The 26,893-nt window shown below is 26.0% G+C and overlaps 1 protein-coding gene across 1 annotated transcript in view; it reads right to left on the bottom strand.

Moving 5' to 3' along the window:
* Positions 1 to 26,893, bottom strand: part of LOC123293225 (homeobox protein B-H1) — a 69,113-nt gene that overhangs the window by 7,185 nt on the left and 35,035 nt on the right. The window contains exon 2 of the mRNA XM_044873972.1: positions 18,930 to 19,185. Coding sequence (XP_044729907.1) covers positions 18,930 to 19,185 — 256 coding nt within the window. The remainder of the gene's footprint in view (positions 1 to 18,929; positions 19,186 to 26,893) is intronic.

Here is a 26,893-nt window from a genome sequence, read left to right as displayed (position 1 = left end):
TAAGGAGTCAGTAGATCATATTAAATGAATCTGAACAACCGATTCACATATGTTTTATTAAATAAATAAAAATCACACATGTTAAACGAAACACTATGTACGCAGTGTTAAATTAAAATAAAAGAAATATTTTGATATATTATTTCAAAATATTGCTTGAAGCAACAACTAAATATATTCATAGCTTAAGAAAGAATGTCTCTTGTGCTTACATTTATTAAAAAGGCAACAATATAAATAGGTATTATTATATCTTAATTCCGTTGTTATTCAATGTTCGATAGCCTTTCATATTTCAAAAATCCAAAAAGCATACCTAGATCTTTAAAATTTTGTATGATAGTTATGTCAAAGATATGAATTTTTAACTTTGGTTATTTAATTGAAAAAAAAAAAAACATTTAAAAACAAGCGGGAAATATTGTGAACTTTTTTTTTAGTTACTAAATGTAATGAAATAATACAGGTTAAAATGCCAACATTCCCATATTTCATATTTGAAATAAAAAAAGAGGTCTGGACTTTATTTTGACTCATAGAAGCTTGGAAATATCTATAATGTTTACAAAGATAACGAACTAAACTTATAATTTTTTTAACTTTGGCACTCTTTATGCCCATGATTGTGTGATTTCAGTAAATGAATAGGATGGTACAAAATGATTGAAAATTGTAGAAAGCCGTAATTTTCAGATTAATATTCGATTACCTTCTTGTTAGAATAATAAAAATTGAAGCTTATGCATGGGATCGAAAATATTTCAAGCCTTCTAAAAGAGAACGTCTCACTTAAAAGAATTTTCGTAGATAAAAAGTTGCTAGATCAGGCATAATTAAGTCACACACTTGTGATGGGCTCCTCTACTAATAGGTCTTAGTTTGAAACAAAAATTTCAATTTTTTTAATAAAAATTGATTGGTTTGTTTTGAACAGAAACCAATTAAAGGTGGTGGCAACCATAGTACAGAAATACATTGTTTAAGAATATTGATTTATTTCGTAGATTTTTCAACGCGTTTTTTTCCTCTTGTTGTAATAATCATAATTATATATTTATGTATCTTATTATATTTAATAAAATACATTTATAATATTATATTTTATAAAGGAATGAAATGAATTTGTGGTCAATATTAAGGTAGTTATTTTATGCGGTAGCTAAAGTATAACTAACTAACTATTCAACTGTTATTATAAACATAATATATGTATGGATTGCTACGTATTTTAGCATAAATTAAAATCACATTATTAAACCATTATGATATTATAAACAATATTATCAACAAATATTATATAAAACTTTATTTTTCATATTTTTTTAAATAAACTTTATTACTAAAAATTATTATTATTATTACGATTATTGTTTTTAAGAAAAAAGTAGCTTATTAATGTAATTTTTGTACAACGGTGATATGTAAGTAACGCACTAAAGACTATTTTTTTACTTTTATAAGATGTAATTTATGCGCTGTAGATACGGGGCATGGAAAAAATTAAATTTATACTCTAGTCTTTTCAAATAAAATTATCCCATATCTATATCCCAAAAAGTTATGTTCTTCAAAAAAAATTGTTGGAAAACTGTTCAAGAAAGAGTAAAACTTATAAGATAAATGTTTGTCATAAAAATATCAATAACTCTTGTCAGAAATATTTTTCTAAAACCCAACAATTTTGGTACAAGTTTGAATTAGTGTGTTAGGTTTCTCGCGCTCCAACCTTAGTTATTGACCATTTGCCCAGATACATACTATCTAAGTGGTATTTTGGTATAAAGCAAAGTATATAATTGAGTTTATTAAAAATTTTTCTGTTTAATTTAATAAAGTGCTATTTAATAAAAAATTATTTCAAATAACGGAAAATTAAAGTGTGCGTATATATAAATTTATTATTTAAATAGTATTTAAATATATACTGTGTATATTTTAGCTAGGCTTTTATTAACTGGTTTTTTTTTTTGTTTCTAGTTTTGTTGATAATATCACTAATTAGCTGATTGTTTAAGGCTACATTTTAATCTTTAAATTATATATATTTGCATAATTTTTGAAATTATTTTGTAAATATTAATGTCTTGTGTTGTTAATTTCTAGTACAAGTAACAATTTTATCCAAACTTGCGAAACAAGATCGTAAAACTTGCCAAATAGCATAAAATTAAAAAAACAGGGGTCAAAGGCAAAACAAATCATGAAAATTAAAGAGTATTAAAAAAAAGAGTTTCTCGAAAAAGAAAAATATGTGTTTAACCAATTTTTAAAGACAAGCTTTTGTTTAACAAAATAAGAGAAACTTTGGGAAACTAAACTTGAAAAAGTAATTCGTGAACTATTTACATGCAATTATTAAAAAGAAGCTTCATTTTTCATTTTAAATTTCCCCTTTTGCATTTTATGTCAACGTAAAAAGAAATAAATTAATAAATGTTGGTAAATTATAAAACTACAGAAATAGGTGTAGAAATGTATCACAAAATGAAAACCAATTTTTGGAAACAAGTATCGGTATTAATAAATATTTTTACATATAAATTTCCTATATGTCACCTAAACTATGACCCTCTTTTATAGGTCTCAATTACCCACAACCTTTTTAGATCGTATTGTAATATAAAGGTTTCCACAAAACTATCACATCTCAATCGATTCCGTTTACAAATTATGATTTATATTTTCACAAAACCAATATTAGTGTATGGGAATATTTATAGACTTAAAATCGTTATCACCATTGCCGAAACTAAATAAACTACTCTATTTAAAAATCAATAAATAATAATTCAAAAACCAGAGCAAAAAAAAAAAAAAAGAAACATCAAAAATTACGATATCAAACATTTTTTTTACTCCAAACACTCACTCAAACAAATAAAAATGTTTGTTCTTCTAAAAACATTTTTATTTAAAATTTATGAACTGTTACAAATCGATTTCAATAATATATTGAACAACACAAAAACGAGAGACATATAAACAAACCATATAAAAATTCTTTGCTGCATCAGCAAATCTATTCAACATACACATGATGTTGTAACCTAGTTCAAACAATAACGATCAGAACAAGCCGCCATGAATATGAATCTTAAAGGTCAGACCGATAACTTTTTTTGATTAGCAATTTTAAAGTTATACGTCTTGATTTGATTTCAAATGTGAATACATTCATTCATCCTTATCATCAATAAAAATTACTTCTAATATCTATCGATCCCAACCAAAATAAAAAAGTTACAATTTCTGATATTATGGTAGAAAGATTAGCGGTAAATTTCTACAAAATTTCTCATGCTTGTAGAACTCAACTTAGGAAAGACTTCTGAAAGTAGATTTTTTTTAAATGAGAAAACTTATTTTTGCACGTTGAAGACTTTTTGTCGGTGTTTTTAATTAAACTCCGCCTAAACGGATCAACCAATTTTTTGTATGTATTCAAGTGGATGCGAGAATGGTTTAGTTTCACAATTCGATCGACTACAAAATGTTTCTGAGAGTTCCGCACCAAAAAATTGAAACCCATGAAATAAATGGTGGAAACGCATATAAATTATATATTTTATTATATCATAATATTCAAATGTATTTATTTGCGCTTCCACCATATTTATCTAAAATTTGGAACATCTATTTGAATATTATTGAGGTATTGTTTATTATTATTCAGGCATTGTGAATAGGTATTTATTGCGGCTATGAAACTAGAAGTGTATACAAAAGTGGTAAAGAGATAAGCTTAACACAAATTTTGGAATTTTTAAGAATAATATGATTAAAACTGAAATTTCGGTTTCAATTTCCGGGTTAAAAATAATAACTTTCTATAAAAAATTTTATAATAACGTTAAAAAAAAGATTTTATTCTTTTAATTTGCTAAAACGGAAAATATTAGAATATATCTCCCATGGAAGTAAAATTACAAAAAAAAAAAAAAAAAAACACTTGAAAACTTATTCCAACAATTAATAATATTGAACCCTTTCCTTTCACTGACATTATACATAAAACCACAAATTCAATAAATCGAATTAATAACAAGAAGAACGCACCCCACTTAAAAATTTATATTGTAAACAAATGAATGTTGTAATGACATATAAATCATAATATGTGTATGTATATATGAATATATTTATTTACATGTGGGTAGTATGTTAAGGGGTAACTTTCAATGTGTATACAACCCTTAATAAATAAATACTATAAACTAACATGTTGATAATAGTTTGGTTAAACCCTCCCTAATAATTATTATCATTTCTATATTATATGTTCTGTTTTGTCATTTTTATTCATTTAATATTTTAATATATCTATTTATCTCACTTTTATTGTTATTTTATTTGTTATTAGTCAATCAGTATAATAAAATGATTTTTTTATTTGCAACTTCAAAAAAAAAAAAAAAAAATGATGCACTTAATCGGTTCAGTTTGTTGTTTTTCTTTATATTTTTTTATACGTACAGAAACCATACATATATTAATGGGGGGAATTTTATTGTTATACATTCAAGCTTTACAGTTGTATTAATTTTTCAAATTTCATTTACATAATGTAGGTAATAAAAATCCGATTTTTAATTTGAATAATAGTAGTGTTAAAAGGATGCGTCAGAGCATAGGGACTGAAAGGTTGGTTTTCCGGTTCTAGTGAGACTTAAATTGAGAAAAGATCAGGAAATGCAATGTTTATAGCACATTCGTATACCATAGCATAGATATATAATGAAGATCGCAAGCAATGGACAGTAGAATCTCAATAATCTGGACTCAATAAAAACCAGGAGGTTTCGGGTTACTGGATTTGTTATGATAACTGGGATTGTGAGAGAAATTCTCTCGATTTCTCAAGAACTCGAAAACATATATTTTTAGAAATTGTAGACAGATTTAAAAATTCATAATTGAAAATAGGTAAAATTATTTGAAGATAGAAAAAGCTTTAACAATATATACAATTTGAAAAATAATAGTTAATTATGCTTTAAATCGAGCGTGAGCAAAATGCTCATAAGACGAGTACGGACGGGTTAATTTTAGTTGAAACGAAAAATCAGTTATATTTTTGTATTAGCATAAATGGCATGGAACCATTTTTCTTTTCAACTTTTGATTGTTTCTCATAAACAATGCTTAATTTCAATTTTAATAATTCAATATCAAATGACACGCTGTACAATTTTTTATACGGTAAATTTAAATACTGAAATTTTATCTATAACTATAGAATAGATCGCACTAAGAAGTATAACTACTAACGCGCATGCGTATTTACTTGCTTTTTCGGCTGGCAATTTCGGCGGCGTTATCTGGAACTTAGTGAATGATTTAATGGATCAATATTGAAACCTTGTTTGAATTATAAACCTTACTTTAATCAATTCATCAAGTAAAAAAGTTCAAGAAAATCACGGACATACCTTCAAACATACGGTCATAAATTAAATATTTTCTTTTCTTTGTAGTTTAAAACAGGAAAATTAAATATTAAAACTCTTTATTTAAAAATATACATATATGAAATAATCTCAGTTATTTAATATATAAAAAACTTCTAAAGCATGTCAATTGAAAAATAGTTATTTGTATTTATCTAATTGTAGCATTTATGTTCATGATTTTTTTTTTCTTCACATAAACGGTTTTTTATAAAATGGTAACTTTACTTAATAACATCTAAATAATAAATTATAAAAAAACTGCTCAATTTGCATTCGTATTAAATTAATAGCACGCAATAAAGTTTTTGTATCTTGTAAAATATATCATACCATGTATTGTATAAACTAAATGTATACCATTTTATATACATACAGTACTCAGTTTATTTTAATTTTTATAGCAACACAGATAATCTTTATGACTAGACATATAGTCTATTTATTTTAGGTAAATTGGTATGGTACGAATTATATGACCAAATGAATACATTAATAATTAACTCATAGCAAAATCTTTAAAATATCAAAGCTGCGTCAACAACTTTTGTAAAAACACTTTAAAGTTTAAAATCGTTCAGGATCAAAAATTTATATAACTCTTTTCTATATCCAAAATTTTAATTTTCTTAATTGATCACATTTTTCAATATGTCGGTCAAATTACTATGGTATGACTAATGTTTTCTAAATACTACTAAAAATGTTTGTCACCGTTCTAAACAAAATAATTTACGTTTTAAAGCTGGTTTTAACCTGAAAAAGGATTAGATTTTGAGATTTAAACGTTATTATTTTTTTACCTAGGCGGGAGATTATGTACAGCTGTTTTTAACTCCCGAACCAAAAAAGGGTTGTTATAAGTTTGACCGCTATGTGTGCCTGTCTGTCTGTGGTATCATAGCGCCTAAACGGATGGACCTTTTTTTTGTTTCGTTTGAAAGAAAATTACAGAGGAGGGTTCTTAGAAACGTTTCAAGTGGAAGTTTAGGATTCCTTTATCGAAAACTTTCTCGCGGGTTTTATAAATTTTGTAAATTTCGCTTGACTACATTATTGTACATTGCCTTGATTTCTAATTTGCTGAAACATAATTATCATAGAAACCTGTTATCCAAATTAAATTACGAACGAAAGATTGCTGCATGGCAAATAATTTTCCTAATTTGTTAAAGTCATAATTAAAACCAATATTTGGGCTGTTATTCTCCTATTTATAATTTAAAATATTCTAAACAAATTTTCATGATTAGTAATAATAAAAATATGTATGTCGGTAATATAATAGGTAAGGTGCCATTTTGGCACAAACAGATATGATTACCATAATTTAAAAATATAATGTATAAAATGAAAGATAAGAGAAAATGGTAACATGAATATATAATATGTGATATTAAAAAGTTTACGATCGATCATTGATGTACATCATGGCATTATAAATACAAAACCTCTGCATAAAATTGCCCTACAGAAATTTAAAATATGTATAGATAGAGTAAGTAATAAAATGGCTGTAATAAACGTGGTATTACCTAAAAAATAATATAGATTCGTTTATAATCGATATCGTTAAATATACAAAATGCAACCACAAAATGTTATAAAATACGAAACATCATTCATATGAAATCATAGTATTTCTTTGAAAGCTCAACACATACTTAATCTCCAAACACTTTGTAACTTGTAAGATAAAACATTTTTGTTTAAAACTTTGTTTAAACTTGTATTTGATAGGAACAATTAAACATTAAATGCACATTAAACAAACAAAATTTATTAGTAATTTATGTTTAAGATTTAATATTACTAAAAAAAAAAAGTATTTTTGATCACTCAGTCTATGATGGAAACGTTTTGTATAAAGAGGTTTTGCATAAAGACACTTAATCAATAAATGCATTCAAAATTATTTATACAAAAACAGTTTTACTGAAAATGTTTTTGCATGTTGAGGTTCTTGCAAGGTCAGTGTATAATTATATCGTTTTCGATGCAACAAAAGCATTTTGCTGTATCTGAGTGTTAGGGCTTTAAAATGGCAATGATCTTCAAAATCGGTTCAGTTTTGAAAAGTCCTTAAAGAAAAATTAGTTAAATGGAGAGTGTTCTTAGATATGTTTCAAGTGCAAGCTTAGGGTTCCATACCTGAAAAATTTGTCGGAGATTTGTTAAATTTTAAGCCAACTTAATCCGAAGGAAAAACTTCACACAAATACGACTTTATTAACTTCAAATTGCTGTAGATTTGGCTCTTATTTAAGCTTTATTTCAATGTGAAACTGAACTATTCTCTCCAAATATTGTTACTGAAATATAAATTATTGATGATTTGTACCAGATCCTATTATAATCGAACACCCAGTATAAAATATTAGATGAACAATTATATAAATTTAAAAAAATTATATAAAGTGGTTATTTGAATATATAAAGTTGGCTGGTATTATTATATAAAATGTATATAAATGAACGTATAATGTATATAAATTTATAATAATTATAGCTACGTACAGTACCAAAGAGATATATAGAAATCGAATATAAATACATCTATAATATATATAAAAAAAAGTATTAATCGTGAGTTGAATAATACGATGATGATGGAGTTGGTTCAGTTTATATATAAACCATAATAAAACAACAAAAACAGTTTGTATACATTAAATAGAGGGTGGAGTCGTCGTGTAACCGTGCATTGAACATTATTATATGGAGGTATTAATATTGAGTTTGAGTTATAAACGTTATATCGTTTATTGTTGCATGAGATCACTAAATTTGTAATTGGTATTTCATGCCAAAACAATAATAATATCTCTTTTTATTTGTATATTATTATAATATATTATATACCCATATATACAGGCTGATTGATTAATCGTTTATATTGATTTGGAAAACCATCTTACCACTTCCTTGATTCATAACGATTTAATGATGTCAAATAGAACGAAAACGCTATTTGTTATCATATCATATCTATTGAAAACGCCCTCGTAGACTATTGAGGTGACATAAAAACTACGACCGTTCAATCTTCATAGAAATGTGCAGCTTCTCAACTTGGATAGAAACAAGTAACGATCATCTTTAGATTTTGCGGAAATTTATACGTTTGGAACTTCGACTTGCAGCACGTTACTAAAGTATTAATTCTAAAAACTCAGTAGTAAGATTACCACTCCATTGTAGCCACTGCAGAAATCCGATTGAATACATTACACATATTACCTATCTCAAAAGATAGAAGTAAATATTTTGAAGTGCAACTCTGAATTTTCTCTAAATAACATATCAGAAAGTTTCGATGTGAGCAAAGTCAACAAAGTCACTTGCCTTTGTACACACAATACAAGCTTTTTTATACACAAAAAAAAGGAATGCTGTAGAGCACTTGTGGGCACTGGTTACTCTTCTTACTCAGTAAGCTCTCCAGTTAGTTTTCGTATCCTCCAATGAGAGTAAGCATGAGAGATATGTTCTAGGAGATGAGACTCACTCAGTGTGAATACAGAGTATCATACCAGTTATTTTTTTAATTAAAAGATTTATCTGGGAAACATGGACAATGGTCTTTTTCATTATTAAAATCACTTACAAAAAATAGTAACCCTTGAAGAAATTCAAAGATGAATAACCAAACAAAATGATCCCCATCCCCAAACCGTATCATTGACATGTGTATAGTAAATTAAAATTCCTCGTGTAATCCTTTTTACAACAGTAAACTACTTTCTGTTTAGACTCATATATGTAGTCACTGAAGTATTTTAACTATTTTTAACACTTCAGAACACACCTTTCTTGTTAAAAGCCATAAAGAGTAAACCAAAGTCAAAGCCTGCCCAGCTACGCTTTGGAGAGCTCACATAACTGGATACTCAAACATTCTAAATACTTGTAAGTCAAGTAAAGTAAACAGTAAAGTTTTTGCTGACAACAGTCCTTATTTAAATCGATCGACATAACGTACATTATTTCTTCAACAGCTGTAAATGATCCAAGAAGTAGGCTCTTAGGCTGGAGAATCAGGTTATCGATATAACAATATATCTTAACCGCACTAATATTGCTTACAATTTAAAATGTCCATTGTAATTATTTTATAAAATATACGTGTTTGCTCGTCATGTCCTCAAGAAATCAAATCAAACGTAATAAAAAAGTAATATTAAATTGTACGGTTTTTATGGCTTGCCTAAAGCATTTTTTATTATTGTAAAAAATAATCAAAATTACATTTCAACGTATACATTTTGTTCCTTCTGTAAGAGCACCTTTTTGGAATAAAATTAAAGAAAAATTTTGGAATATATTAAAACTGCTTCCGACAAAATAAAATTATTAGCAAAATTTTTCAAAACTTTATAAAATTATAAACGTTAATCTCTGAATGTGACTGTCCAATAAAACAAAATTGCAAAAATTGTAACTGTCGAGCTTTCCTCTTTGGCATAATATCGTTGCTACAACAATGACAGTTCATGCGCCATATTTACACGTAATGCTTGAGATACCTTTAAGCGATATATTGAAACAATTGGGGAAATCCCTTATGGATATGATTTCTCCCACATACATGGTCATTCTGTTTGGTTGTCCTGAGTGACTCTCGGGGTAAAGTATAAAGTAACTAGCTAATCATCAATATGTGGGTACTATAGAAATGAACTTTAGGTATTAACAACATAATATTAAGTATAAGGGAAGTTAATATGCAAAAAGTATATACCTACAAATGTAAGTATGTAGTATATACTTTTTTAAAAGGGTAGTTTACCATACATTATAATATATTTAAAGATAAGAATTTTCTTCTAAATACTTCCGGCAGCCGCTTTCAATTGCAGTAGCAATGCAGTCGACGCCCTAACACGACAAGTGTGACCAATACACGCAATCTAAAAATATTATATTACACATAAAATACATTTTACATATTTTTAATTCTAATAAAATTTAGAAAATTAAAATAATTTTAATGTTTTAATTGAGTTTAAAAAAAAAAATATTTAGTTACCTCCCGATATTTAGGAGATTTTACTGAATATCTGTGTTTAGGTTTTTCAAACTATAATCACAAATGTATTAACAGTTGAAAATTTGTTTTTTCTCCACAATTAAAAAATTCCATTTTTGTAAAACTTATTTGGGTTATTTTTATGCAGGCCTTATATTTTTTTACTTTTAAGAAAAGTGTTTTTAATTATTTTAAAAATTTCTGTGTGCGATAAAAATAAACATCCTTAAAAGTCCAAAAACTACAATTTTTTTAAAAATAATAACATTATTTTATTAATATTTTACGGTTAATATTTAATATTAAATATAATTATTAAATAATAACAATAATTAAACATTATTAAAAAATATTAAAAGATATACGTTTAATTAATTTGTGTATATATATGTATACTTAATATCTATAAATAACATTTTTTTCTATGTATTACAAGGTAAATACTTTTTATAATAGGTAAATATGATTAGTTATTATAATTATTATTGATTATAAATAAAATTATTATTTTTTATTTATTTAAATATTGTATTTAATAAATATATATATAGTTGGGTAATAAATACCACTGAAAGTCATTTATATTATCAATTGAACTAAATTTAATTGTTTATAATTTTTTTAGGTTAATTTAATTATTCATATCTCTATTAATATTATGTTAGATTATTATTTTTAATAACGTGGGAATATAATTATTGTTAACATTTAATTTTTTTTCATACATTTACTTTTATTATATTTAAGGTAGTTATATTACCTTCAATATTCTAATTTTATATTATATGATGGCTTTGTTTTATTTTATTTATTAAAATAATCACAAAAAAATTGTTAGAATTTAGCACATAATTTATGTGAGCTTGCTTTAATATAATTTTTTTGAATTAATTATATTGTACTTTTAAAATGAATTTATAAATGAGAAATTTGAATATTTAACAAGTTTCTACGGTGATACATACGTCAAGAATTTCAAAAAATTTGCTGTCTATATCCTAATGTAATATTAAAAATTTTAATAATAAAAACTGTTTAATGGGCAAGCTTTTATTGTATAAAAATTAGAAAATAAACTTATTTTATACTTTTTAGTACAATAAAAGCTTGTGCCTTTAAAAGTATTTTTTACTAAAATGTTTGATTTAAGACTAAAAAAATGTATATATATCAAATACGGTGGAAGCGATGGGAAAATCAGGACACCAACTTTACCATGCATTGTCATCCAAACTAAATGCGCATGCAAAATTTGAGCTCAATCGGAAACCAGGAAGTGGATCAAATTTGACTTGCAATATTTGATTACAGACAGATAACGGGACAGGTGAAACTAAATAAAAACTTGTAAAAAGAGGAGCTTTGTATGCAAGACATAATCTTAGAGCCAACAGAAAGTGGAAAGGAGACATTTTCCCATGAGCACTATAACATAACTGATTGACACTATCTATTTATGGGGATAATATAACCACATTGGAAGTCCTTAAGAACGTAAATTATATCTTTCTAAATATTCATCATTAAGAAGGGACTATTCAGTATCATCCTATAGTAAATATTCAAAATATCATGAAAAAATTTTTGAAAATCTTGAACGTTTTATTCAAAATATTGTGATTAACGATATCACAGATGGCATACCTTCAAAATCCCCTGTGAATTAAGGCAACAAAATCAACTGATCATTATAGTTTGACGGTCTTGGTTTTAAATTGCAAATAGCTTAGGATAAACTGGAAATAAGTTAATCATCGATCTGTAGTTTTTTTTTCAACATAATTAAAAAATTACCATTTTATGATACCATGTGATTTTATGGATAAATTTAATGTTAATTTTGGATAATAATGATGTTTATTTGTTTTTGAAACAACTTAATATAATTTAAAATATATTTAATATTTTAATATTAAAACATAAAATATTGTAATAAATAAAACTACACAATTAAATTAAAATACAATTTACAATATTTTGAGGAAAATTTGAATGTTTTTAAAATGAAAATCAATAAATTTTTATAACTTTATTTTTTTTCTAAAAACCTGTTCTTTATTTAAATAAGGTAATAAGTAATAGAACTTCTTTGAATATATTTAATTCTGTTTATAATAAGACATCGAACTTTGAACTACTTCGTAATTAAGCAGTTAGTATGCAAATTATTTTTCTCTTTAAAATATAAGTATCACATATCTAGAGATACATAATAAAAAATATTTATAATTTTTATAAATCCATTAAATGAATATAATGCATTTTACGAAAAGATACTTGTTAAAAATTAAACGTTTATACTTTGTTTGAAGTCTTATTATATAAGTGTGTTCTGACAAAAGTTTAATTCTTTGATGCGCAAACGAATAGAATAATTCTTTGGAATTTAAACTCAAAAGCGCTTATACCCACTTCAGTCCAAAATTCTTCTGGCAAGTTATGGGACGAGATCATTGGAGATCAAATTACAAGTAATAAACTGGCTTAACTTATGTAATTTGTTTGATTAGTTTAAATACTTTATCTGCATCAAATCGGAACTAAATTTTTTTAAATCAATAGTTTTCGAGCTATTTCAGTACAAATATTTGAGAAAAAATAACTTTACTTTTTAGGAATTAACGCCAAAGGTTTTTTTACTTAACATCATAAATGTTGTTAAATCTTAGGTTTTTTATTAAAGTAATTGGCTGTGTATCTATTAAAACAAGTTTTGAAAAAACGATATTTTTTTAACGGTACTTGAGCCGTACGAGGTATCGATCAAAAAAGTCTAAAAAGTTATACAAATTGACCAAAAATCAGCAAGTGAAAAAATAAATTTTGGGACCATTCAATTTTTCTGAAAGATGCATACGCATCGGTACAAATCAGTACATTCAAGTGCAAATCCAAAATTATTATTTATTTTGATACATGAAAATAAGGACTTTGCACATTGAACACCGAACATACAATTAAAATTATGATAATTTAAAAAGAACAAATGTTGTATGTATTCCATTGCCAATTAATGTACTAAAAAACATATAATAATTAATTAAATATTATTTTAATTAATCATATTTAAAAACATAAAGATAAAGATAATTATTTACATATTAATACTTCTTATATTAGAAAATTAAATGAGAAAATATACTATTTTAAAATATTTCTATCTAACACATCATCATAATACTTTATTTATAATAATATTCATCTTAATTATATTTGTGAATGTGTTTAAAACGAATTAACATTAATTAAAGAAAAGATAATCATTATTTTTTAAATATTTTAATATATTTGTAAAGCTTATTATATTATTTAAATTAATTATTATTGCATCTATATACGTATTCAAAAAACAAACCAACTCTAATCAAAAATATATAAATTTCTCTATTTTTTTTTTTTTTTAATTTGTCTATTTGCAAATGTGTCAAATGTATAATGTTCAAGTATATATTCTCTTCGCTTTTATAGATTCACAAATAAATATTCTCTTAGATTTTCATACCTTGTATATTAAATATATCAAGGTATATTAGGTTTAATCCCAAGTTTGTAACGCTTAAAAATATTGATACTAGCAACATAGGTCCATTGGGTCTTGGGTCCGTAGGATCCATCTTGTAAACCGTTAGAGATAGAACAAAAGTTTAAATGTAAATGTGCCTTATAAAAAAAAACAACTTTTGTTAGAAACATTTTTTTGTAAACATCACTGTTCACCCGTGTGAGCGCAAACTATGCGCAAATTTTACAGTAGTATTATATGGGAATATCAGTTATATATGTGTCAAGTATATATGTGTAATGTGGCAGAGTAATCAACACTGTCTATATTTCAACAATTTACTTAGTAAATTGTTTGTTTCTACTTGTTTTTTAGATAAATTTGTTTTAATTCAATTTTAAATTTAAAATTATCTTGATGTGTACATTATTTTCGTAAATTTGTTTTCAAATTTGGACATTTTATAACTGTACCTAATACCATTTTGACTAGTTGTAACTAATTTGATGATAAACACCATATCTCTAAATATTTTAAAAGTTTAAGTTTAAAATTCACGTTTGATATCACGTTAGTGGTAAAAAGGATGCTTATATATAGACGTCATGTATCTGTTTATACCCGATTTTAAGTGCTTATAATTATTAAATGAAAATTACTTAATTTTAATAATTTTTGTAACTCTAATGTTGTTAAATATGCTTGCTATAAATAATTTTTTTTTAATTTACGTTCTTACTTAAACATTTTTCTGATTTATCTCTCAATTTTCACAGAAATTGGATTGATAATAATTAGAAAATTCCAAATACTCGGGAATAAATAATGATTTCAATACTAAAGCAAAAAAAAAAAAAAAACTTAATTTTTTTTCCAAACTTTCATTGTCATTGGTTTGTAATATGATTTGAATAACAAAGCTGCGCTATAAATAAAATAGCTCATAAAAATATAATTTTCATTCTTAAAAATCAATATGACCAAATCTAATTTCAATCGTAACATAAATCAGTACGAAAAAAAATTGGGTGAACATAAAATAGGATGAGTATTATCATAATAAAAAAGAAGAAGCTATATATTATTTAGTCTGTGCGAACATCCCTTTTAACAAGCTAGATATGATGACGAGGTCGATATAGTTATTACTTCATCAACCCCCTAATAAATAAAATTATTACCACTTATTGAAAGAGATGAACACAGATCTATATATAATTCTACAACTACCGTAGTAAATAGGTTGTGCTGTATATATTAATACATTTGTATGTTCTTTTACTACGCTAGTTTATAAACTATTTACTCATGTAAACAGAAAAGGATAGTCTTATAAAATCTAATTGCACTAGCCTTTTCTAACTTAGATTCAGTGTACTACACCGAATCAAAAAGAACACAATTTCGGATGGTAATATAATTATAATAATGCTGTTCAATGAATTGGAATCGATTGGGTAAATTATCTTTTATATACGGTTTTCTATTGTGAACAGAAATGATCTGGTTCTCTTATTTTGAGAATTGTGGACGTTCTTTTATATGATGCATACTTTTTGATTATTTTATCCTTTTTTATGAGTACATATAAGTATATAAGTAGAATCATAGTTCAATTGCTTTTTTATAAATAGTACTTTTTACAACCTTAGAAATTTTTAAATCAATACACTCTAATGCAGCAAAACGTTATTAGAGAAAATATTTCTCTTCGTGAAAATAGTTTTTACACATACTAATTAAACAAAAATGTTATTTTAATACGTTACCATAAGTTAAACAATTATAACAAAAAATTAAGTGCAATTACAAAAACTATAAAAACGCAAGGATAAGGAAATTTTTCACAAACTGATCAAATGATTTGTTTTGTTAGTCAACACTAATTTGAACAAAGTGTGATAGACAGTTCTTAGAAAAATACCTATCAAAATAGTTTAGAATCTTCAAAAAAACGCCTTATCTAAGAACATTTTTGCTGTATTGTGTCTGGCAAGTACAGCTGATGTAGATTAATTAGGTAGCAATACTATAAATGAGTGCAGCACATGAGGTTGCATATATCCAGCTAGTTAATTCAATAAAATTCTTGGATATACACACCCACATACATACACTAATGAAGCACAAAATTGTAACAAATAAATATATCAATTGTTGCAAAGTATACACACAATAACTGTATAGAAATACAAGAAAACAAAAAAAAATCATAAATAATAAATAATAAACATTAACTATTGTATTAAAAAACTATTATATATGTACAGGACGGCCGTTGGAATCATTAAGAAACTAATTTTATATAATGAGTTATAATTCACAAAATAAGTATTCGATGATATATTCATGATTCTGTATTAAAACAGATGGTTGTTATTTATTTATGAAAACAATATATTGTAAAAAATATATTTTAATATTATTAAAATTCAGATTATAAATGGTCATCAATGGTAAAAAAGAATATCTAAATAAAATAAGAAAATAATCTTTTACTTGAAACACTAAACTTGAAAAGGAACGAGAAGTGTCGTGGAACACCTAGTAGGAACTATATTCTTTTCGTACCTTGGTACACTATAAATGCAGCGCTTTTCTGAAAATTTAAGGTATTAATTTTAGAAGTCAAATACTTGTTTACTTCTTTAAAGAATATAATTTTATAGCTACTTTTAGTTTTTTCTGTATGAATTAATTGTAAAATTAGTTTAAGAAATGCATACTTCTGATTTAGTAGTCAACCCAATGTGCGTATATTACGATTGGTTTGATCAGGATATTTATTATGACATAACATAAATATTTATTTGTTCTTACTTTAAATTATCTCTGTTATCTTTAACTTCAGATAACTTTCACAACTCAATGTTTTTAAATAATAAAACATTTAATTGTTTACAATAATTACAAATTGACAGATTGTAAAATGTTTTTTCATATTCTCAAAATTCATGGCAAGCTGAATCGATTGAAAAAGTTTTAGTTTCCTTGGTAACCTAGATGAAAATAGTCGGTTGTCGATGTCCAACAAATCAGAACGATAACGTGCGATAAGGAGCATATTTCCAATAGTTAGAATCGACGAATTTATGCCTAGTTAAATATATTTTTACTATTGAAAAAAGTATGTACTAAAGGGCTAGTTATATCCACGATATTGAAGAATTTGGCTGTCAAGGTAGCTTTATTTCGGTGTAAATGGAACCCATAAATAACATGCTAACCCCCTCCACTATATATTTTCATTTTAAAGATTATTAGTGGCCCACTCAGTACATTTTTTTCTTAAAATAATGTATATAATTATTTATTATGTTCTTTTCTGGTAGTTTGTTGTTTATGTTTCGTGTTGATATTATTTTTCATGGTTTTGCATGAAATTATAACTTCTCTACACATATCACACAAGTGTACGCGACGTAAACATACACTATTTGTTTGTGTATTTTGTTATTTCTTTGAAAAATGTATAATAAAACTACTTACTATAATATAGTGAATTTTTATTTATTTTTTTTAAAAGTTTATGTGTGCTTCTTGTAATATATATATTATATAATTAATATACCTATATATGGCTGACGATTTGTGACTAACATCACTATAATATAAAAATATCATATCGTACACGATGTGTATTTAATGTATGCAGAACGTTAAACTATTACAAGAAATAAAAAATTACAATTCATTTTGTTCTAAAACACGACTTTATAATTAACTGTGTTATGTTTTGTTATTCATTTTTTTTTTTTTTTTTGAGTAGCTTTTAACTTTAAAGTAATGTGGTGGCTATTATTATTGTTATTTTCAAATTATTATACTTTTTATTTATTTATTTATTTTATTTATATTTCATTCTTTTCGCCTTTTCTACATTGTTCGTTAGGCATCTCCATCGATCGTTCCTGGTGGCTAGAATGCATGTGTTGTTGTATAAATTTATAAATATAAATAATTTCTGTGTAATATCTTACTACATCTTTAGAAAAAAATCAACACGTTTTATAATAGGGTAGTTTAGTTTCTGGTTTATATTGTCGTCGTTTGCTAACTACAAAAATGGAAGGTTTTAAATTTATAAATGGAAAGGGGTAGAAATAGCACGTAGTGACGTCATGAGCATCATAGAAATTACATATCAAGTGTTGCTTTGCAGGAAAGAAATAAATAAAATTCTTTAATTTATTGTATCTTTTGTTTTTATCAATCGATTTTAATTTTAATTTGACACATTGATATCGATATCAGGCAACTACCAAATTATTTTACGCATTATATGTGACACTTGAAAAATCCCTCCATATTGAGCAGATAATATGAATATCCTTCTGTAAAATCTTCGTTACTTGATTACTAAAGGAGATAATAGATGATGAATGTAAAAAATCGTAACCAATATCATGAAAGCCAAAATGGTGGAAACGCCGATCAGAAATATTAAAAGAAATTTATATGTTTATCTACTCATTCAATTCGCTTTTAACTCCCGACTAAAAAGAAGGGAGTTGCAGGTTTGTAGGTTTAATATGCCTGTGTATAGCCGGTAAATATCTCTGTCTATCTGTAATATCGTATCTTCTAAACGAATGACCCTACTTAGATTTTTTTCAAAAGGTAATTTGATAAGTGCGGGTTTAGAGTTCCGTATCCGATAACAACTAGAAAAGAGGTGACGATCTGCAAGTGACTATGTAGATTTTCTTGAAACATAGATAAATAAAAATGTTAATTCATTCAGGAACTACGATGCCACATACGAATCGATAAGACCTGATTTTGTATCGGGAGTTTCTTTAAATTTTCATTTTATATCAATCTTTTGATATATCAATATCAATAGCCATAATTAAAAACGTCCAACAAAATTATTGTCACCATGATGTCTTTATCAGTTATATTTTACTCTATAAATTGATAAAATTATTTAAATAAAAAATCAACATACCTTCTGTTTTGATACCAAGTTTTTACTTGTGTATCAGTTAAACTAAGTTTTGCCGCTAATTCCATACGATCTTGTACACTGAGGTATTTTTGCCGTTCAAAACTTTTTTCTAGTGTTTGTAATTGTAAATCGGTAAATGCTGTTCTTGCTTTTCTTTGTTTTTTACTTAACGATGAACTACTACCAGGTCCACCTGATCCATCACACGGTCGTTTTGAACCACCACCAACACTTAAAGAGTCTTCATTTGTTTGACCTAAAAATAAAAAAAATAAATACTTTAATCTTTTGCTATAAAAAAATTGTATTTCAATAAATTGCAATCGATAGTCAGCTTGAACATCTGTCGTCCCAAAATAAATAAACAGATGAAAAAAATCAATATTTTACGCAAAATTGAATCCTAATAGCATTAAATTCCTATAGAATTTTCAATATTTGCTTTATTTAACTCTTTTTGGTGGCATGAAAATTAATAAGACAAGATTATTATTTGCACGTAGATTCTTGATGATATGTTTCACAATTTTAGAAAAAATATCTACGTCTAGTATTAAGATCTTTGTTTTTACGGGCACATCTGAGATTCATTAGTTTTGGATTAAGATAAAATATATTACTCAAATACCGAAACTAAAATATTAAATTATGGTATGAAAGAGTCTCTAACTCAAGGAATATCAATTTTGAAATGATCTCAAACGATTCCAACTAAAAATAACTTAAAAAACCGGTAATTGTACTAATATTATAAATTCGAAAGTTTGTGAATATGTTTGTAACTCTTTCATGCAAAAACTACTGAACAGATTTGGATGAAATTTAGAACACAGGTAGTTAATAGCTTGGAGTAATTTATAGCATTTAACTTATCTCGATATTATGTTCCCGTGGGACAATTATTACTGACCTTATTTTTTTATAATTTATAATACTTTCACGAAAGCTTAAAATTATTTCACCTATAGAAAGTTACATAATCAGCGAGTATCATGGATTTTATTTTCATTTTATTATTTTCTTTTTCTAAATTTTATTTTCAAAAAAATTACTGTTCCTCACTAAAAAAATTAAATAACCCTAAAATTGTAAACAAAAGAGAAGATAAGTGAGATCATGGAAAGTGAGGGCTATAACACGGTCTTTGTTTTTAGAATTGAAATTATCCAGCAAAGCGGGCAAGTATCTTATAGTTTAATATAAAAATGTGGACATGGTCCCAATTATATAATATACCAATTAACATAAATTAGGGTAAAAAAGGCAGTAGTATGTATAAATCACGATTATTGATGATGGTTAATGAAATTTTGTAATGTTGTTTTAAACTTTCTGTTAGCAGTACTCAAAATAGAAAGACACAAAAAGGATGTGCATTAAAAAGTTTCATTAAAATCGATTTAGTTGATTTTTACATGATAAGTGAACAAACATCCAGACTGTTGCCGTTTTATTTTATGAATATTTAGATAAATTATTCTAGTAAAGATCTTTGATGAAAGAGTTATGAAATGGAAATTTTAAACCATTTATATATCATATCTTTTTATTTGCTCAAAGATGATAACCGTTATAAATGTACTGAATAAATATTACATGTATAAAAGTGTATTGCGTCGTTTAGTTAGATGGGAGGGGCATCGTCAATGATGAGGGCGGACGTCGTGGCGCCAGTATCCAACAGACTGTGATGCATCCAACGACAATAATCTCTTATATACATAGATAATAATACTGCTATATATAATATTCCTGGAGCAAATATAGAAAAAAAAGGAACGATGAGATAGAAAAATAGTATATTTTTCATTGATTTCAAATAAATGTCATGAAAATGTCGGGCATTCTTTGATGCGAGATAAATCGATTTTAGATTATTTTACCAAAAAAAAGTGTGTTTTCTTTAACTTTTTTTAAAATTCAAATGAATGAATAAATTCTTTAAATTTCTGTTAAATAAATTTTAATTGAAGTTACTTAAATTCCCAAGGGATGTGCAAAAAAAACAAATGTTTATCAATATGGTTTTTAGCCCCCGAGCCATAAAAAAGGTGTTATTAATTTGACCGCTATGTGTGTGTATGCCTGCCTGACTGTGGCATCGTAGCGCCTAAACGGATGAACCGGTTTTGGTTTTCTTTGGTTTTCTTAAAGGTAATTTAATTGAGAGTGTTCTTAGCTATGTTTCAAGTCCAAGTTTTGCGTTCCGTAACCGGAACAACTAAAAAATAGACAATGATCGACAAAATGGGCTCAGTTTGGAGAAGGGTCTAAGGAAAAAGGTAATTTTATGAAGAGTGTTCTAAGACATGTTTTAAGTGCGTTTTTAGGGTTTAGAAAACGAAAAATTTGTCGGGGATTATAATTTTTTTTAATTATAAATACTTTGTTTTAAGAATTTTCTGAAATGGATAAAAAAAATTGAACTTTTGTTAAGAATCGTCTAAACACTAAGTAATTACTTAGAATTAATATTTGGATCATAAAATGATTCCATACCTTAAAGAATTCTAAAAATTTAACCAAGATTTTAAATGTCGGTTGTTTATCCGTCCGATCATTTAATTGAAAATGGTTGTTTATCCGTCCGATCATTTAATTGAAAATAAATTTATTTTAAAAGACATTGAACCAAACAATTTTTTGATAAATATTTTAATTTCCTATTTCAAAAATCGTTTTAAGGAAATTATTATTTATAAAAGTTTACTACAGGAAAATACGTCGAATAAAAACAATTTCCTTTGCTAGATATGAATACAGAGAAAATTTACTCGACATTAAAATATATTTAATATTTCTAACACCTTTTTCACATCGTACACAAAAAGTTTTTCACGTAGTGACAAAAAATAAATAAATAAAAAGTCATTTTTAAGATAAGAGAAAGAATTTACTCAAATGTACAACAAAGTTAGTGTTTGTTTAATAAAAAGAAGAAAAAAAGTCTGTTAGATTGGTGGTTTATGATGATAGTTGGTATTCCGCCCTTATAGTTACCCCCTGGGACGTGTTGGGACAGAAGGTTCACTCCCTTTGTGAAATTTAACACCCTCATACCATAATAAAACAAACAAGTTTATATTCTTTTCTTCTATATTTCTGGTATATGTCTGTTAAAAAGTGTAGAATAGAAGTAGCCGCTTCACTTAATAAATAATATCATTTATTCTGTTGTTAGACTACCTCGGTTGGTCGACGGTCGACGACTACATATAAATATAAAATTCTCGACAACTATAACTGTCGCCTTTTCAACCTGTCAACTAAAATTAGATTTATTTTTATATCATTATTATATAAGCGTTCAACAATAAATTTGAAAATCATAGATGGAAAATTGTATTTTTATTTGTTTTTCATATGATAGAGGAAAATTTATTTAAGGATGAATGAATTTTTATCTTGGTTATTTTGGTGAATATTTAGTTCGGAAAAACTGATTTCACTTAGGTCGACTAAGGATTATATTATATAAATAATATATATCTATTATTAACAAGTAAAATTTAACAAATTTTAAACTTTTCAACAAATTTTTCAGGTACGGAACCTTAAACTTGCACTTGGAACATATCTAAGAACACTCTCCATTAAACCACCTTTATCCTTAAATAATAGTGAACCGATTTTGTAGATCATCACCAATTTTTTCCATTTTTCGGATACGAAACCCTAAACTTGCATTTGAAACATAGCTAAGAATAATCTCCATTAAATTACCTATCAAACGAAACAACAACAAAATCAAAATCGGTTCATTTGGCGCTACAAAACCACAGACAAACAGACACACACACATAGCGCTTACTTAACTTATAACACCCTTTTTTTTTAGTTCGGGGGTTAAAAATGGTAAATAAAATAAAATAATGTAAAGATAACCACAATGCAAGTCTAATCCTGGATTACTATCTTACACTACCACAATTTTTCAACGAGAATGTTCAAATGTGTTCGATTCTACATCCACGTTCGCTAATATTTTATTGTTTCATTTAGTTCCATGAGTTTTTTCATATAAATTTTGTTAATATAAAATTTAAAACCTTTTTAACATAATTAAATATTAAAATATCAATAAAAATTAAATATTTTATAATAAAAACAAATGTAATGTATAAATATATATAAAATCAGTTTTATAAAATAATAATTTATTATAAAATGATTTGAATTATTTATGTAAATATAATGAAAAACAAACATTTATGTTGTTTGAATTAACTAAATGTATGTATCAACTTTAATGACATTATTGTATATATATATATTTATAGTTTTTATTATATTTTGTAAATAAACATAAACACACTGTATAAAGAAATAACATTGTGTTTCATGTAAAAATACAACATTCTTCAATGGATGGAATGTACGGAACTCAACGCGCACTTGAAACCTAATTAAGAACTCAATAAGTTACCTTTCAAACGAAACCGAAAAAATCATAATCGCTCCATCCGTTTCGGTGCTACAATGCCACAGACAGACACACACACACACACATTGCGGTCAAACTTATAACACCCGTTTTTATTTAGTTCGGAAACTATTAAGGTAGGAAAAAATATACTTAAATTGCTTTTCACTAGTAAAACAAGCATGATTTAAGTGTCAATTTTTTAAATAGTCCGAAAGAGATTTCTAAAATAGATATCGAACAAAAAGAGTGTTTTTATAAAAGATAGAATTGTTACACAGGGAAGGCTTAGGTCCAGCTAATAATTTTTTTGCGCCAACAAAGTCGTAGCTGTTTCGAAAAGTGAAATACAAATTTTTAGATGTGTGATATTCACCTGATATACGTACTCACAAATGTATTCTCATTGAAGTTCACATTGAAATACGTTTCAACCTTTTTCGAGGTAGAAGAATCGAAAATCAGACACTTTGATGAGTCTGTTTGTCACAATCTTACGGTTAACTATATTATTTTATTTTTAAAACAACCGTTTCTATTACACACAGTAATCACGGATTTTCTGTATATATAAGTATAAAATGTTAAAGCTCTTAATAATAACAATAAGTGTATTGTAATACAAGGTATATATAATATTTGACGCTAACAGTAACTTTGCGTGTCACATGTTTAATATTATTATTATTATTATTTGATATTATTATTGTATAGAGAGTGTACCCACAAATGAAAGAAGGGGGATGAAAATATAATGAATATATAAGGGTGAGTTTTTTTTAACAAAAATAATATACACTTAAATACATATCAAGTAGTGTTACGAAAGCTATACATGGAAAAATATGTTATAGACAAATGTTGTGTATTCGAAGTATTTTTATATTTGCATAACTTTTTTTCTACTTAACAATAAGGCTGATATCAAATGAGCAAAAAAGCATGATACTGGCTTAGAATGTTAGGGATCATAGATTTAAGAGTTTAAAAATGTAAAAATAGCAGACTCTGATCGAATACTACTTATTTTAATACGGAAATTGTGTCTTTGTATCATTTAATGTAACTATTCCATTTTCATGATATCTACGCATCTGCCTATCAGTTCAATCCGTTGTTAGTAGTATAATTCCAAAACGAAAAGATTTTATAAATATTCTGGTAGAAGGAAATTTTCCAAATTTGGACCGTGCGTTGCACTTGCAGTAGTAGTAGTAATGGAAATCTTTTATAAAGGTTGTAGAAGTTCGCAATTCGTACGCATGTTCAAAATATTATTGGCCATATAATTGAATTAATATTTTGTGAGATTATAAATAAAAAAATACATTGCTCTTCATATATAAAACAATAATTAAAATAAAGATATATCAATTAAAATAATTTTGTTAAAATTTGTTTAGAATTAAAACAGCAAACAAATATTTAATTGAAGGTCTGATTGACCTCCAATTATCCTCTATATCTATATATATAAAATACACATTCTATACTATATGCATGTATAAAAATATAAATTAATACCTACAAAATACCACGACCCTGTTACTTCTAAAATTAAATACATAATTAAAAATACGTTTTTAAATAAAAACATTTGCATTTTGTGTATATATGTATAAAATTGAAATTATTAAATATTGTTATAATAAAAATATTATAGTTTTTTTTTTATGTATATTTAATAATTTCCTCATAAAAAAATTTAACAATTAATGAGAAAAAAAATAACCATTATACATAAAATTTGTAAATCTAATTGCCTATTTAAATTCAAATAATTTAATTACTAAAAATTTTTCCTTAAATGATTTTATATTAAACGTAATATTTATAATAAAATAATTTAGAAGTTATTTCAAGCTTTTATTTAACTTGCAATGTCTGTATGTTTTTTATTTAACTTCATGTATGTATGTTTGTCCGGGTGGAATCTTGCAACTCAATTTTGAAGCAGTAATCATCAACCGATTGTACTGAAATTTTGCATGAACGCTTATTTTGTATGACAATGCATGGTAAGGTTTGCAATTGCGTCCTGATTTGACCATCGGTTTTTAGTCTTAAAAATTTAAATAAAAAATACTTTTTAGAGCACAAAGTTTTAAAAATATTTTTTTGAGCCCCCAAACTAAAAAAAGGGGTATTATAAGTGTGACCGCTATGTGTGTGTGTCTGTGAGTTTGTCGGTCTGTGGCATCGTAGCGCCAGAACGGATGAACCGATTTTAATTTTTGTGGTTTCATTTGAAAGGTAATTTAACGGAGAGTGTTCTTATCTCTATGTTTCAAGTGCGAGATAAGTGTTTTGTACCCGAAAAAACTAAGAAATTGGCGAAACTCTTCAAAATCGATTCAGTTTGAAAAAGGCATGACATCTAATTTTAACATATAAATAATTTCTATAGAAATTAATTGCTAAATAAACCTGGCTTCATTCATTTCGAAAAGTGAAATAGTAAAATAAATAGGTAATTGAAAACAATAATTCAAAAGAACAAAGTCAACTCAAATATTTCAATTTTAATTAAAATATTTTCAAAAATTTGTCCCAAAAAATGATAGCTCTCTAAATATCCTTTTCATCTCATCTGATGTCCTTGACCATCACTTTGATATTGATTTAAGAAGGAATGTTATAAGTTTAAAGTGTTTATCTGTGCGTCTGTGTGTCTCTTAGTGGCATCGCAACCCTTAAACGGTCGAACTGATTTGATTGAGAACATTTTTAGACCCCGAACTAAAAAAAGGGGTGTTATAAGTTTGACCGCTATTTGTGTGTGTCTGCCTGTGGCATCGTACCGCCTAAACGAATGAACCGATTTAAAATTTTTTGGTTTCGTTTCATAGGTAATAACGGATAGTGTGATTAGCTATGTTTCAAGTGCAAGTTTATGGTTCCGTACCCGAGACATTTGCCGGGGGTTTTTCAAATTTTATAAATTTCACTTGTTAGTCTTGAATTCAAAATTTAAATAAATAAATTACTTTTTAGAGCACAGAGTTTTGAAAATATTTTTTCTTTATGTCATCTTCTCAATAAAAATCTTTATACATATCAACATAGTTATATACAAACTATACATAGTTTGAAAATCAACGGAATACCGTGTTTTAATATAATAAAATCTATAAAATTTAATAATATTTTTCCACTTTGTTTTTCTATCCATTTTTCAAATCATTATATTGTTATTATACATTATTTACCATTATATATATTTTTTCTTATAAATAGTATTCATAATAAATTGTAATATTTATAACTAAACCATAAGTACCTACATAATACAACCAACACGAAATTATTGTTAACTTTAACACTTATGACTGTGAAAATTATATTCATTTCCCCTAATGTATTTAAAATTTTCTTTATACGTATGAAAATATGCTATTGTTTGGGTTTAGTTTGAGAATTAACTTTTATGAATGTTAGTATTGTTTGGGGGTAAATAATGAAGTAAGAGGTATGAGTTATGTATTAACTAGTAAATGAATATTATGGTGAATATTACTATTAATCGACTGAGAAAACGAAC

This window comes from Chrysoperla carnea, chromosome 2, assembly GCF_905475395.1.
Source record: "Chrysoperla carnea chromosome 2, inChrCarn1.1, whole genome shotgun sequence".
NCBI lineage: Eukaryota > Metazoa > Arthropoda > Insecta > Neuroptera > Chrysopidae > Chrysoperla > Chrysoperla carnea.
The sequence above is the reverse complement of the archived record's forward strand: the minus strand, read 5'-3'. Positions and strand labels throughout refer to the sequence as shown.